Raw genomic sequence first — 14,742 nt, 5'->3', positions numbered from 1 at the left:
TTAGTTAGTTAGTTAGTTAGTTAGTTAGTTAGTTAGTTAGTTAGTTATAGCCAGGGTTTCTTTGTTTAGCCCTGGCTGTCCTGGAACTTGCTCTGTACACCAGGCTGGCCTCGAACTCACAGAGATCCGCCTGCCTCTGCCTCCCAAGTGCTGGGGTAAAATGTGTGCTATGGAGGAAGTCCTAAATTCGGTGCTGTTGATTGAAACAGGTATCTGAATAACACATCAACAGTGTTTCAATGCTAGATTTTATGGCAGGTGATTTATCTCCCAGAGGGAGTTTTAAGAACAAGAGAAGAGATGGCGAGTAGAGTGAGGGCTCCTCCAAAGGGTTGGTTCAGGAGGGTCTTCAGTTCTTCCGTCTGAGGTTAGCCCTTCCAGGGACGATCAGCAGAAGGTTCTCTAAGAACTCAGACTCAACAGGAAGAGCGTGGAAGAAAAGGCACACAGGTGGAAACCCCAGGCAGAATCCAGACACGCTTCTGGCAGAGCCGTCCTGACCAAAGCGTGTTCTCTGAGCTTTGCTCCAGAATAGAGGTTTCATCAAAGCTATATGTTTCTGTGCCCCCTCCCCCCCGCTGGTAAAGAGGGATGTTCACTTCCCCCCCAAATGGAAGGCACATTTGATGATATGTGGCTTCCACTCATGAGTCTAAAGGGAACCCAGAGAGAGCTGATCCACACTGTTCAGTGTGTCCGGGTCCTGCCGAGATGGTGTGATGTAAGATGTTCGCACACTGGGAAGGTGCCAGCTAAGTCTGGGCACATGTGTGAGCACTGGTCCCAGCTCTTGGCCTTCTGTTCTCTATTGTCTTTTGGGGCCATCCTTGTGCTAGGCTGGCTGCATCTGGATGACAAATTTCGAACACTGATTTGTCTGTCTTGCTGTCAGCTATTAGAGGGCTTGGCTGTGTGTTCATACCTGCTAGAAGACCACAGTGATGCGGACTGGGGAGGCCGAGTATGGGATACAATCGGCTGATGCCACAACGCTAGGCTGAGGGATCTCACTGCTATATGGAAGCAAAGGGGGGAAAATGGCCTTGGGGTGGAAAAGGTACTCGTGCACAGTTAGTGGGAACATAAAATAGGCCAATCCTCAGGAAATGAAAAAGAACCAGACCCCCTTCTGGGTATATCAAAGGAAGTGAACTCAGTGCGTTCAAGAGCCTGTATTCCCACATGCTCTGTGAGAGTGGGCGCCGTCAAGCTGTCTGTTCTCTGCTGACCTCCCCGGCTGTGCACAGCCTGCTCCCAGTGTTGTTACAGACAGGCCCCTTGAGCTTCCTTCTCCTGTTCCTTTGAGATTTTCTTATCTTTTTTACCAACTGCCTCCCCGGCACACCTGCTAGTCGCTGTCCACTGCTTCTGAGCTGAGCTTTTCAGCCTTGCTCTTATGAGGGTTCTTGTCTTTCTAGGCCTGACTGACTACACCTAACAATGCTCTTCAGTTCCTCATGAACTACCATAAATGACATGATCTCCTCCATGGTGTGGGTGTGCCTTGCTTTCATGGTCTACATGTAAGTTGATGGACGCCAAGAATGCTCCTTGTTACAGTGCGGTGAACACAGACATGCAGGTGGCTCTGACATAGTGACTTCATTTCTTTTAGATACCTGCCCAGAAGTAGGGTAGCTGGAGTGGCGGTCCGAGTGAGAATGGGCCGCTTAGCCACATATGTTTGAATACTCACTCCCCAAGTTGGTGGAACTGTCTGAGAAGGATTGGGAGTCATGGCCTTGTTGGAAGTAGGTGTGCCACTGTGGTCTAGGTGTCAACCCCATGCTACTTCCTGTTAGCACTCTGCCTTATCTCATGGTTGCATGTGAAGATGTAAGCTCTCAGCTACTACCCCCCCAACCCCCAGCATGCTATGCTCCCTGCCATGATGGTCATGGAGTCTGTGGTGATAGCCTGGAACTGTGAGCCCTTAATAAAGTCTTCTATATATTGCCTTGGTCATGGTGTTTTATCATAGCAATAGCAAAGTAACTAAGACAGTGGGTCATGAGAGTTCTAGGTTTCTGTTTTTAGGAACCTCCCTATTTTCTTTCACAGTGGCTGTACTAATCTCCCTCCCTTCCCTTCCAGTTGTGATCAGAGCTCCACGTGCTGTGTGCAAGTGAACGTCTTATTGAGGTTTTGATTGGCATTTCCCCGCTGATTAGGGGCAAGGAATGTTTTCCTTGTATCTATGTTCTGGACTCATCTCTCTAGGCTCCTTGGTTAGTTTTTGGGTTTGTCTGTTGTCTTTGTTTTTATTTTTTATTTTATGTGTACTGGTGTGTTGCCTGCAAGTCTGTTTGTGTACCACGTGCGTGTAGTGCCCAGAGAGGCCAGAAGACGGCATACAGACTGCTGCTCGCTGTTGTGTGAGTGCTAGGAATTGAACCCAGGTCCTCTGGAAGAGAGGAGTGCTTTTAATCGCTGAGCCATCTCTCCAGCCCCCACCCCTGGCCTCCTGCGCACCTAGTTTTCAAGAGGTTACTTCTTGCTCCTGAATTGGATGCTAGCCCCTTCTCAGAGTGTTTCCTCCTGCTCTGAAGTTATGACATCTTACCTTGTTGAAGTCCGTTTTCTGTTTGTTTGGTTTTATCCCCCTCCCATTCAGTGTGCATTTAGGGTCATGCTAAAACAGTCAACAAACAAACGAAACTACTAAGATCAGAGATTTCCCCTGTGTTTTTGTTTTTTTGTTTTTTTTTTTTAGTAGTTTTAGGATTGAGATTTGGGTAATTGTAGTCCACTTTTGTTTTGCTGCTGCTTCTTTTAGGTTTATTTGTTTTATTTTTTTGTGTCTGAGTGTTTTGTCTGCACGTATGTATGTGTGCCACACATGGGTCTGGTGCCCATAGAGGTCAGGAGAGCATGTAGGATTCCCCTGGAATTAAAGATGATTATGAGCCACTATATGCATTCTCGGAATTGAGTCCCGGTCCTCCGAAAGAGCAATGAGTGCTCTAAACCTTTGAGCTATCTCTTTTAAGACAGGATCTCGTGTTGCTCAGACTGCCCCAATCTATGGAGCCAAAGGTGACCTTGAGTTCTGAATCTTCCTGCCTCTACTGCCCAAGTGCTGGAATTACAGGTGTGTGCTATCATCTCTGGTTTTAGAGAACCCAAGGTTTTTCGAAAGACAAGCAAGCACTCTGCCAACTGAACTGCAGCAGCCCCAGTTTAACCCATTGTGTGTGTGTGTGTGTGTGTGTGTGTGTGTGTGTGTGTGTGTGTGTCTGTGTGTGAAGATGAGGGGCCTATGTGTAGACAGATAGAAATAGAATCATAGAGAAACAGACATGATGTGTGATTGCGTTATGGACTGTGTTTGCCCAGAAGACCATGTCGAGTGCATGAGGCCTCTGGCCTCAAGAGAAACCCACACCCTGCCTGGAACGTTTGTGCCCAGCTGGGTGGCTGAGCTGTGCAGCTGGCGCTGTCTGCCATGTTAGGCCAGACAGCACCAGGGCTGTGCGGCAGCTGCCGCGTTGAGCCTGGCAGCAGGTGCTCTCTGTGTGGCAGGCAGCTGGTCCAGTAGGCAGAGCCTGTGCCACGGCAGGGCAAGATACGGGGGATGCTGTCTGGGCTACAGGGCCACAACCTCTGGGTGGAGAATCATCTCAGCAGGCACTCGCCACGTGTTTGTGGAGAAGCCATCTGTGCCCCGGGATGCACACAGCTGTGTGGAAAAGAATGCGTTCCCCTCCCCAGGTGGCCTGTTCTGAGTGTTCCCCTCTGTCCCCAAGCCTGTCTGCAGCCTGACGGGCATGCCATCTGTGGGGTGTTGGCACACGGCTCACACAGATCCAACCCTTTCCTACTTCCCCCTCACACATTCACCAGCACTTCGTTCTCCCACTCGTGGGGACCCTGTGACACTGCGCTCCCTGACTTAAGATGGGCTATGTCCTGAGAGACCTATCATGTGTGATAAGCCAAAAAAGTGCACAGACTATCTGCAGGCTTCCAAGACCCCAGCTCAGGCCAGCCCACCGCACACTCAGAACACGGAGCCCACCTTATGCTGGGGCAGAGTCGATGCCAGCCCTGTTTCATCATATGCTTGCTGCTTCTGGCACTTCTGAACATTGCTGTTCCTCTTAGGATGCTGAGACCAGCTGCAGGGAACTCCGTGTTCCACAGTGCCAGAACAGGAAAGGGCAGAAAGCAGTACGCTCTTCTCTCCTGGATTCCTCACCCTCTTGCACCACTGTAAAGCCAAACTCTTGTAAGTGGGGACCTTGTCTTAGGGCTCCTGTTGCTCTGATGGAATACCATAACCAAAGCAACTTGGGAAGAAGGGGGCTTATTAGGCTGATGCCTCCTCATCGCTGGAGGAAGTCAGGGCAGGGACTCAAGCAGGGCAGGAGCCTGGAGGCAGGAGCAGATGCAGCGGCCATGGAGAGTGCTGCTTACTGGCTTGCTGAGCCTGCTTTCTTAGAGAACCCAGGGCCACCAGCCCAGGAGTGACCTTACCCGCAGCAGGCTGGGCCCTCCCACCTCAATCACTAATTTAAAAAATGCATTACACGGGGCTGGAGAGATGGCTCAGAGGTTAAGAGCACTGGCTGTTCTTCCAGAGGGCCTGTGTTCAATTCCTAGCACCCATGTGGCAGCTCACAACTGTTTGTAACTCCAGTTCCAGGGGGATCTGACATCCTCCCACAGATGTACATGCAGGCAAAACACCAGTGCACATTAAAAAAAAAATCACTAAAAACAAGAATCCTTGGACTGGAGAGATGGCTCAGAGGTTAAGAGCGCTGTCTACTCTTGCAGAGGTCCTGAGTTCAATTCCCAGCAACCACATGGTGGCTCACAACCATCTATAATGAGATCTGGTGCCCTCCTCTAGAGTGTAGGCATATATGCATTTGGAATACTTTAAAAAAAAGAATCCTTAAAAACAAAAAACAAAAAAGAAAAGGAAAATGTCCTACAGATTGCCTGTAGCTGATCTTATGGAGATATTTCCTCAGTCCGGGTTCTCTCCTCTCCAGTGATCCTGGCTTGTCTTAAATTGACCTAAAACAGCTGGGCGTGGTGGTGCACGCCTGTAATCCCAGCACTTTGGGAGGCTGAGGCAAGCAGATTTTTGTGAGTTTGAGACCAGCCTGGTCTACAAAGTGAGTAAGGACAGACAGGGCTACACAGAGAAACCCTGTCTCAAATAAAACAAACAACAACAAAAAGTTGACCTGAAACTAGCCAGCACAGACCCCTGCATACTAAGAGGAAATCGGTGATGCTTTCTCATGGGCCTGTGTTGTCTGGTTTTGAAGTTATGTAAGCACTGTCTTCTCAAACACCTCTAGTCTTCGATGTTCTAAGTCTCTCCAGCTTTTTGGGACGCGTAGTACATGGATGTCATCTATTACGTTAGTGACTTTTGCATCCCAATGACAAAAATGCCTAAGGGAGGGCATGCTCAGGCTCACTGCTTCAGAGAGTTTTTCGTCCATCATGGATGGCTGAGGCTTGGAGATGCAGTGTGGCAGAGGCTGCTTACATCACTCTAGGCCGGGTAGCCATGAGTGTAACCAGAACCAAGGGCTGAGCACATCACCTGAGGCCCACCCCTATGGCCTACCTCCACCAGCCATGCCACACTCCCTGAAGCTTCTGAAGACCCACCCCAATAATGCCTACTGGCTGGAGACCAAGTGTTCAAAGCCTGAGCCCGGGGAGGACATTCCGTATTCCAAGCACATAGATAGTCACCTTTTTTCCCTACCTGCTTCGAGGGTTACTCCTATTCTCTTCTTGTGGTAGTTCATTTAGAAGAAGATATATAAGTCCACAGTCACACGTGCGCGCGCGCGCACACACACACACACACACACACACACACACACACACGAGCGCGCGCACTCACCACCCACTGGCACGCTCATAGAGTTGGCTTTATTCTGGGAAGTAGGTTGCAAACAACTTCCTGGATTGTCTGTTTCCTTCCTGTCTCTGTGCCCTTTGCAACACCCTGAAGGCTTTTAGTCTTCTAGGTGTTCCGATACACTCATTCCCTGCCACCAGCCCTCAGTCACAAGGAAGGAAACGCTTCATCCTAGCGCTCTCTTAAGACCCTTCATCTTTTCTGCCAGCGCTTCCGTGGGCTATTTTTGCATTTGACGCTGGTCTCCTGGGAAACCTTCCCATTACGGTCCCCACCTCCTTCCAAGCCCTCTCGATCAAGTGCTGGAAACTCCCAAATCCCAGCCCTGTCTCTGTGCCCCTGTATGCTGTGTCATTCTGATGGCACGCCTTCCCAGATACCTGTGCTGAGCCCACCCAGAGGGAGAAAAGAGCTTTGAGACAAGTCAGCCCCAACAGGACAGTACAGAGACAGGCTGGCCCAGACGGGGACCCTGGTCTCCGCAAGTCCCTGTTTACATGGTGAGACATGTTTACCCAAGAATTTAGGGGCACCCTGTGTTCAGTCCCACAGGCAGAGCGTGAGCTGATGCTGTCTGGACACGTCCAGGCTGTCCAGGCATCAGGGGAAGCTACGCAGTCTCTTTCAGCATTCCCCTGTCACTACCTTTTTTTTCTTTTTTTCCAGTTTGTCCAACCGTTCCCCTCTACCTGTCCAAAACTCCAGTTGCGTGTTTCCTCCTAGTCCCCAGTCTCCTCCGAAGGTCCTTGAGCATGGCTTGTCTCTGACGGAGAGTCCTGGTGATGTACAGATGGGCACCTGAGCCTTTCTGTGTTCTGTTTTGACCATAATAATGACGTTCCTGTCTGAGGACAGAGCACTCCCCTCTATAAGGTGCCTTGGTTCTCACAGTGCTGGCCATTGCTCGGTGGGTCTTGCTCCCCAGCCTTTCCCTGACTCTACCTTGGTGGGAGCTGACCTGATGCCCCTGGTGTCTGAGAGGCTGAAGCTTGGAGCTGTGTAAGCAGAGTTGGTGGACAAGGCCTGAGGGATGCTCGACCCAGCTCCTTTGGAGGACTCCCAAGGCTTTGAGCTTAACTACTAGTCCTTGATGGTTCAAGCTTCTGTGCCTGGGTCCTGGGCCCTTCTTGCAGCTCTCTCCTAACCTTTAGAGTGCCCAGTTGACAACTTCCTTCTCTCTAAGGCCCTGCCCCTCCCTTCTGTACCTCTGAGGCTCCAGCCCTCCTTTCTGTACCCCTGAGGGTACAGAGGCTCTGTCCCCACTCCAAACTCCTAGAGTAGAGCCTACCCCATAGCGTAGATGCTATCACAGCATCTAGATGGGGCTGTGGTAAAGAACTCTCAAAAGCTCACACCCCGCATAGTTCTTACAGATGCTGTTAAAGGTGGAGGTTTGGAGCCTGCTTCTCCGGGGGCTAATGTGTCCGAGGTCCTGAGAGACCTTCACAGCCATACCATAGGGCTTCCGGACAGGCTTCATGGGGTCAGGGAAGAGAAGGGAGCCCAGGACACTCCTGGCTGGTGAGAGCACAGAGTTGGGTCCCCAAGCTAGGGAGGAGGACAGTGAGGACAGAGTCTGGGGTCCTGGGCCTGGCCCTTCCCCCCCTGTAATCCTGCATCTCCCACTGTAGTCCTACACTTCTATTCTGCTGAGGCAGTAACTGGGCTTTATCTATCAATGCTGGTATCAACAGGAACTGTCTGGACAACTACATAGCTGTTAGAGGCCATGTCTGAGCATCTGTGAGGGCCTTGGGTTAAATGGGGGTCCCTGGCATTTTGTCAGGAATGGGGCAGTGTTGGTAGAGGTGAGGGCAAGCAGAGACGGTGCCATGCACTGCCTGGTTCTTTCTGGGTCGCCTGGTGCTGGGTGCTCCCATCTTACCACTCCTGTCCTTCTCTGACGTGGCTCAGTGTGCTTGCTGGTGCGCTTGCTGGTGCCTCTGTTCCCAGGGAGACCCTCAGACACCACACAGTTCTCCTCGCCCTATGGCAGGGGCTCACTCTCTCCTCTGTGTCCTCAGGCTAACAGGAAGCGAACCCCTGACTATCCTCCCTCTGACCCTGGAGACTGAGGCTGCCGCCCAAGCACACTACAAGGCCTGTGACAGGCTGAAGCTGGAGCGCAAGCAGCGACGCATGTGCCGAAGGGACCCAGGTGTGGCCGAGACCCTGGTGGAGGCGGTGAGCATGAGCGCGCTGGAGTGCCAGTACCAGTTCCGCTTCGAGCGCTGGAACTGCACCCTGGAGGGCCGCTACCGAGCCAGCCTGCTCAAGCGAGGTAAGCCTGCCTCCCCGCAGCCGGACCCTCCCGTCTCACCCCATCATACCATCAGCTTTGACAGAAAGCCTCCAGCCCAGGACACATCCTCCTTGTACCTTCTGGGCACGGAGACTCATGGGAATCCCTTCCTAACTTTAAAAACTGGGGACCTGAGGGAACAGGTAGAGTACTTGCCAATCTATGTGCATAGATGACTGATAATAAATAGACAGATGATAGGTAGACATGGGTAGATAGTGGGAAATGAAGACAGATGATAAGTGATGGATCGATCGATAGGTAGATGATAGATAGATAGATAGATAGATAGATAGATAGATAGATAGATAGGAGGTGGATAAATGGCAGATGAGAGGTTATAGTAGAGAACCTGAGGTCTAAACCTGGATTTGCCAAGGACCCCAGGCATGGGCCAAGACACTGGGGACCTGGATGAGATCTCTGACCACCACGCTAGAGGTACCACAGAAGGCTCTGGAGCCTTGCCCCCTCACCAGGCTGTCCCACCCAACTGTAACCTCAGCACCTCTCTCCGGATGCCTGCCATAGGCCCTCAGAGACGCACTACCCCAGACTCCTCCCTGGCTAGCACCTATGTGAAGTTATGGTGCCCACCTGTCCCCTGGGCCTCACTGGCTCTACTGCTGTCCCCAGGCTTCAAGGAGACGGCTTTCCTCTACGCCATCTCTTCGGCGGGCCTGACGCACGCCCTGGCCAAAGCATGCAGTGCCGGACGCATGGAGCGCTGCACCTGTGACGAGGCTCCCGACCTGGAAAACCGCGAGGCCTGGCAGTGGGGCGGCTGCGGAGACAACCTCAAGTACAGCAGCAAGTTTGTCAAGGAGTTCCTGGGCCGGCGGTCCAGCAAGGATCTGCGAGCCCGGGTGGACTTCCACAACAACCTCGTGGGTGTGAAGGCAAGCCGGGAGGGGCACAGGGCAGGATGGCGGGGATGGCTGTGTCTGAGAGGAGCCGGGCCCCAGTGAGTATTTCAGGGTTGGACACTAAGGAGACCTGTATAGGGCAGGTTTGATGGGGTGGATACAGGGACACTGGGGCTGGGCACACAGGGGAGGGAGTAAGGGTGAATGGGTATGTGTTGTGGGGACTAAAGAAGAAACGTGGCCAGGAGGAGACAGGAGCCGCCTGTTCCAGCCGTGCAGTGCCAACTAGGGTCCTGGAATCCTGCTTAGATAAGGGTCAGACGGGGTCACTAGTCATGGAGGTACCCTGTGGTAGTGTGGGGAAGAGCCTTCGCCTCTGCATCTGTATCTGGCAGATCAAGGACCGGGGCTAGTCTCTCTGGACAATCTGCCTGCCCCAGAGGCTGGCGGTTTGTAGCCTACCTGTCACAGCGATCCACAGAGTTACCACAGAGGTAGAGAGCAGCCACAGAATCGTAGATGAGAGGTCCCAAGGAAGAGGCGAGGGTACAGGACCCATTTGCCTGAACTCAATGTTGTCTTCGGCCAAGGCTCTGTCCTGGAAGACAGAGACCCAACTTTAAAAACAAGAAAAAAAAAAGGGGGGGGGGAGTGCATATTTCTTAGCTTTCCAGTAGGCCTTTGGGGAGCTGTGGGCTGCAGGCATGGCCAAGCTCTGGTCAGATTCCACTTGCATCTCTGATGCTCCTGGCTACCTATGGCTGAAAGGGAATGAGACAGAACCCCTTGCACCCCTCACCTCATCTTTGCATGGCCCAAATTCCAAACTCTTGCTTGGGCTTGGGAAAGCAGGGTCCATACCTCAGGAGCCGGGGAGAGGGGGGGTGATCCTCCTCCCCTTCCCTGGCTCTGCATCTCCAGTCTGGGGAGGACAGCAAGGTAATTAGAGCCAGTGCTGCCCTGAGCTCCTTGTTATTGAGTAATCGGAGTTCTGAATCCCCCACTTATTAAAGGATTGGTCTGCCTCCTTCCCAACCGGTGCCTTCCCAGGCCTAGGCCGAGTGGGGAGGGAAGCCCAGGAGGGCAGATTCAATCTCCAAGGCCAGGCCACGCTTTCTTCCCTGCTGGACCCTCCCTCCCCACCTTCCCCTTTTGAGCTATTAATGAAAAGTCAGAATGTGTGAATGCGCTCCATCAGCCTGCTGCTCCCAGGCAGCCTCGCTTTAATTAAATCTGTCCTGCTTTCTCAGGAAAGCGTGGTGAAGTGGGACTCTCCGGTTGCCTGGCAGGAGAGCGAGGAGATAGCTACCCTGCTTAATCCCTCTCCAGTGGACCAGCTTGGGAGCTCAGCAGTGGCTTAGGGCCCACCTGGGAAGAGGTCCCCCCCCCCACATTCTTCTGCCCCTCAACTCTCCTAAGATCTGAAACATTTGGAGAGACCCTGAGCTTGAGAGGCCAGGCAGGAGATCCCTCAGATGGAGGCCTAAAGTCCTAAGAAGGGGAAGGCCTAGCCCGGGGCTCCCCGGCAGCTTACCAGACCAGGAATTCTGGTGCTCAGCCATGCCCGCTCCTACTTGTGGCCATCGGGTAAAGGGTGAGGAGTGCAACCTCCTCTCCTGGGGAGTTGGCCCCGGAAGCCCTGTAAAGTGCAGCATTATGTTAAGAAGGCGCCCTCAAGCCGGGCCCGTGGTGCACGCCTGTGATCCCAGCACTCAGGGAGGCAGGGGAAGGCAGATCTCTGTGAGTCTGAGGCCAGCCTGGTGTACAAAGCAAGTCCAGGACAGCCAAGGCTACACAGAGAAACCGTGTCTCGGAAAAAAAAAAAAAAAAAAAAAAAAAAACGCTTATTGAAGTGTACTTTTCCACCTTTTTGTGCCTCTGCACCCATGCCCCTCACAGGCTCACACTTAAGTGGTAGGGCTTGAGCCATGTCTGCTAGAGCCCAGCAATCAGGAGGGGTGTGATCAGCCTAGACAGAGGGCACTGGGGGCATTCTTGTCTTCATCTACCAAAGGAGCATTGTGCTGAGATCACAAGTAGGAGATTGGCAAGGCTGAAATTGTTGATGGTGGGGCAAAGATGGTTATGAGGTTAGGCAGAAAGTGTCTCAGAGAGGGTGTGGACCAGCCTGTGTTCATAGAGGTGCAGAGATGCATCCTGGAGGTCTAGGTGCTGGCCTTAGGGCCCCTGTCCCCTGGCAGTCCTGACTTAGAGAGGAAAGAACCAGTCAATGCTCCTGGTTGCCCGGCTTCCTGGGTGCTGCGCGGTGCTGCCCCCTGCTGGCCAGGCTCTGGTCTAGGTCTGTGTGAGGGCTGCAGGGTGGGCTGAGGTTGGTGGGTCTTCCTGGCATGCTCCTCATGGTCCCTTTGCCCTCCCTTGCAGGTGATAAAGGCTGGGGTGGAGACCACCTGCAAATGCCACGGTGTGTCAGGTTCCTGCACCGTGCGGACCTGCTGGCGGCAGCTGGCACCCTTCCATGAGGTGGGGAAGCACCTGAAACACAAATATGAGACAGCGCTCAAGGTGGGCAGCACGACCAATGAAGCCACCGGCGAGGCGGGTGCCATCTCCCCACCACGGGGCCGGGCCTCCGGGTCAGGGGGCGGTGACCCGCTGCCCCGGACGCCAGAGCTCGTCCACCTGGACGACTCCCCCAGCTTCTGCCTGGCTGGCCGCTTTTCCCCTGGCACCGCAGGCCGCAGGTGCCACCGGGAGAAGAACTGCGAGAGTATCTGCTGTGGCCGCGGCCACAACACGCAGAGCCGCGTGGTGACGAGGCCCTGCCAGTGCCAGGTACGCTGGTGCTGCTACGTGGAATGCAGGCAGTGCACACAGCGAGAGGAGGTCTACACCTGCAAGGGCTGACCCGAGGCCCCGCCGCCCCTCCACAAGGGGTGTGGGGCTTTGCACACAGCATCAGAAGAATTCTACACCCGCAGGAGCTGACTCCCGGGCCCCGCCAGCCCTTCTTCAGGGAGCGTAGGCGCTGCACCCAGCGCACGAGGTTTTAACCTGCGTCGAGTGGGCCTAGAGTGGGCCGTGCAGGCCCAGCCTATCCTGCTGTGTGGGGCACAGGCGACACCAACAACACAAAAGGTCCGCAAGGAAGGAAAGGTGCCCCCAGCACACTAGGGGGCCCTGGTATGCAGACAGCTGATTGGCTGTCTCCCCTCTCAGAGGCCCAGAGGGCGGGGCTGGCCCCTGTCTGGCCTCCTCAACCCTTTCGCTTATGCCTTGGGCTTGAGCTTCCTCCCCCTGACCCGAGAGCGTTGCAGTAATGCTTTCTCAGTCGCCTCCGTCCCTGGAGTGTGGTCCTTGTGGGGGCACCAGTGTGTTGACTAGTCCTCCCTGCCTCTTGGCTTCCTCTGGGGCTTGGAGGGCAGGTGCACCTTTATAATCACGCGGCTGCCCTCTGGTCCAGCAGCCTGACGCCAGCACTGTCTTCAGAGAGCCAAACCACTAGGAGAGAGCAGCCACTCCATCTCCAGGGCCCAGCCTCTGGCCCTCTGACCCTGAGTACTTCCTTGGAGTATCAGTGACTTTTAAATTATTATTATTATTATTATTTAACTAATATAGTAATTATTATTTTCTCTATCCCCTTACCTCCTAATCTGTGGCTTTTTCCTCTGACCTGCCCCAGGCCCAGCCAAGCCAATCTGGGAGGCCTCGCCTTCCCGTTCCTTTATGCTCCCTCTTCCTCTGCTTGCTCTAGTTTGAAACCACTACATCAAGGTCATGTTTGGAAAGAAACGAAGCAATGAAACCCTGCCATGGCCCTCAGGGCTTCTGGAAGCCCACTCCCCAATTCTACCTTACCTGGGGTCAGAGGCCCTTCTTCCTCTGTACCCTGCAGGCGCCATGATCAGGTTGCTGGATGTAAATTGTAGGATCTGGGGTGCTGGAGGCACGGGCTTGGTGACAGAGGCCGTGACGGCTTTCTGACTGTCCATCTCAGGAAGCCATTCTTGCTCTGTGTCACCAAGGGAGGTCTGGAGGGACAGACACACTTGCTGTCATCATGTCTTGCTGATGTCTCTGCTGGGGAAAGGTGGCTACACTGAGCGGGTGTTGAGAGTGTGTGTGTGTGCATGGGTTATGTGAGTGTGTGAGTGTGTGTACTCTGAGCTGGCCTGGTCAGCATCCAGTTGGCCTGTGCCCCTCTGCAATATGGTGACTCTTTGGCTCCCAGAAAGCCCAGCCTTAGGTTTGTGTAGGAACCCCATGGCTGTGGAAGCTAGAGTGTGGGCAGGTGGCAGGCGTGGAAGCAGGAACTACTGAGGAAGGAGTGGCTCCCTCGGAGCACCAGGTGTCCAGAAGACCCACGCACGGGGCGGTGGTGGGACTGTGTATTAAAAGGAAGCCTATTTATGTGGATGAGGGCCTCTGGTCCTTATTGGATGTGTAAATAGCAAAGTCTATTCTCCTGTGGTTCATGATAGGCCGCCGATGGATGCCCCATCCCCAGGATGAGAGTGTGGGTCTCAGTATGCAATGGCTGGTGGGTGGGGGTGCGTACCCCATCCTTCTGAGATGTCCGTGCCCAGTCACACTATTACCACAGACTGGAGCTTCCTCTCCGTCAGATCTGGGGGAAAGGAGCCTTCCAGTTCAGAGGAAGAGTATTTTTATCGAATACCACATTTAGCTCTATGTCCTCAATATTCAGAAAAGTATTTTTTAAAACAAGGCAGAATGAAAATGTCTGCCAGCTGGTTTGTTTCTGTATAAATATATACTAGAATGTTCTGGATGAAGCAGCTCCCGAAGGCCAGAGCCTCTTTGATCCTCTCTTGTACGGGCAGTAGAGTGAGCAGCTGCCCTGCTCCCGGAGGCCACCCAGGGCATGCCGGCTCTGAGGCTCACTGCTGGCCCGCCCGGCAGGCCAGTGGACACACAAGGGAGCTGTCTTTGTGTGGAGTCCTGTACAGCCTGTGATTTCTCTACCTCATCTGTGTGGCGAATAGGTGTGAACCTGAGTGACTGCAGAGAATGTATTTATTTAACAGCTTTGTGTAACAAAACCAGAAACAAATGGAAACACTAAATAAATGTATTTTAAATTATAGACAACCCACATCTGCTGCTTTCACAGAGGCTCTGGAGAACCAGCAAGGACAGGGAGGAGGAAGGTGTGGGAAAGGCCTGGGGTGGGAGAGAGAAAGGAGGACCTGGAGGTGGTGAAGAGGGTTCAGTCTAAAAGAGGAGGAGGAGGAAAAGGAGGAGGAAAAATATCCAAGGAGAATGGGGAGGACAAGGATGCTCCCTTCTGAGGGCCTAGGGCAAAGATATGTTTGCTAACTCCAGAAGGACTGATCGCCCTAGTGGAGTGGCCATCCCAGACCCCTGGCCCCACCCAGCCTCCAGTGTCAAGGCCGAGAGGGAGTTGAGGCACTTTAAGGGAACCCTCTCTAGTCCTACGGCCTAGGAAGGGACCTTTTGTCAAAAACCAGAGTTTCTCCCACTCCTCGCCTGGCTTGGCTCCTGTAGCTTTTTCTGTGGCAGGGCACCTCCTGCCTAGCGACTGTGGTGCCTTCAGAGTAGCCCCAGCTCTCTCCCCTCCCCTCCACCTCTCCCCAGCCACTGTGACCTGCCTTGCTTGGATCGCTAGTGGCTCCTCTAGCACGTATCTGTGTTCTGCTCCCAACCCTGGCCCAGGGTCTGCATCCAAGAGCTTCAGG

The 14,742-nt window shown here is 53.5% G+C and overlaps 1 protein-coding gene across 1 annotated transcript in view; it reads left to right on the top strand.

The window, feature by feature from the left end:
- The window catches only part of Wnt9a (Wnt family member 9A), a 26,301-nt gene extending 12,184 nt beyond the window's left edge, over positions 1-14,117 (top strand). The window contains exons 2-4 of the mRNA XM_055594260.1: positions 7,918-8,174; positions 8,832-9,094; positions 11,444-14,117. Coding sequence (XP_055450235.1) covers positions 7,918-8,174; positions 8,832-9,094; positions 11,444-11,926 — 1,003 coding nt within the window. The 3' untranslated portion in view covers positions 11,927-14,117. The remainder of the gene's footprint in view (positions 1-7,917; positions 8,175-8,831; positions 9,095-11,443) is intronic.
- Positions 14,118-14,742: the final 625 nt, after the last annotated feature.

Source organism: Psammomys obesus, unplaced genomic scaffold (genome assembly GCF_907164565.1).
Source record: "Psammomys obesus unplaced genomic scaffold, mPsaObe1.curated_primary_1811, whole genome shotgun sequence".
NCBI lineage: Eukaryota > Metazoa > Chordata > Mammalia > Rodentia > Muridae > Psammomys > Psammomys obesus.
The sequence above is the reverse complement of the archived record's forward strand: the minus strand, read 5'-3'. Positions and strand labels throughout refer to the sequence as shown.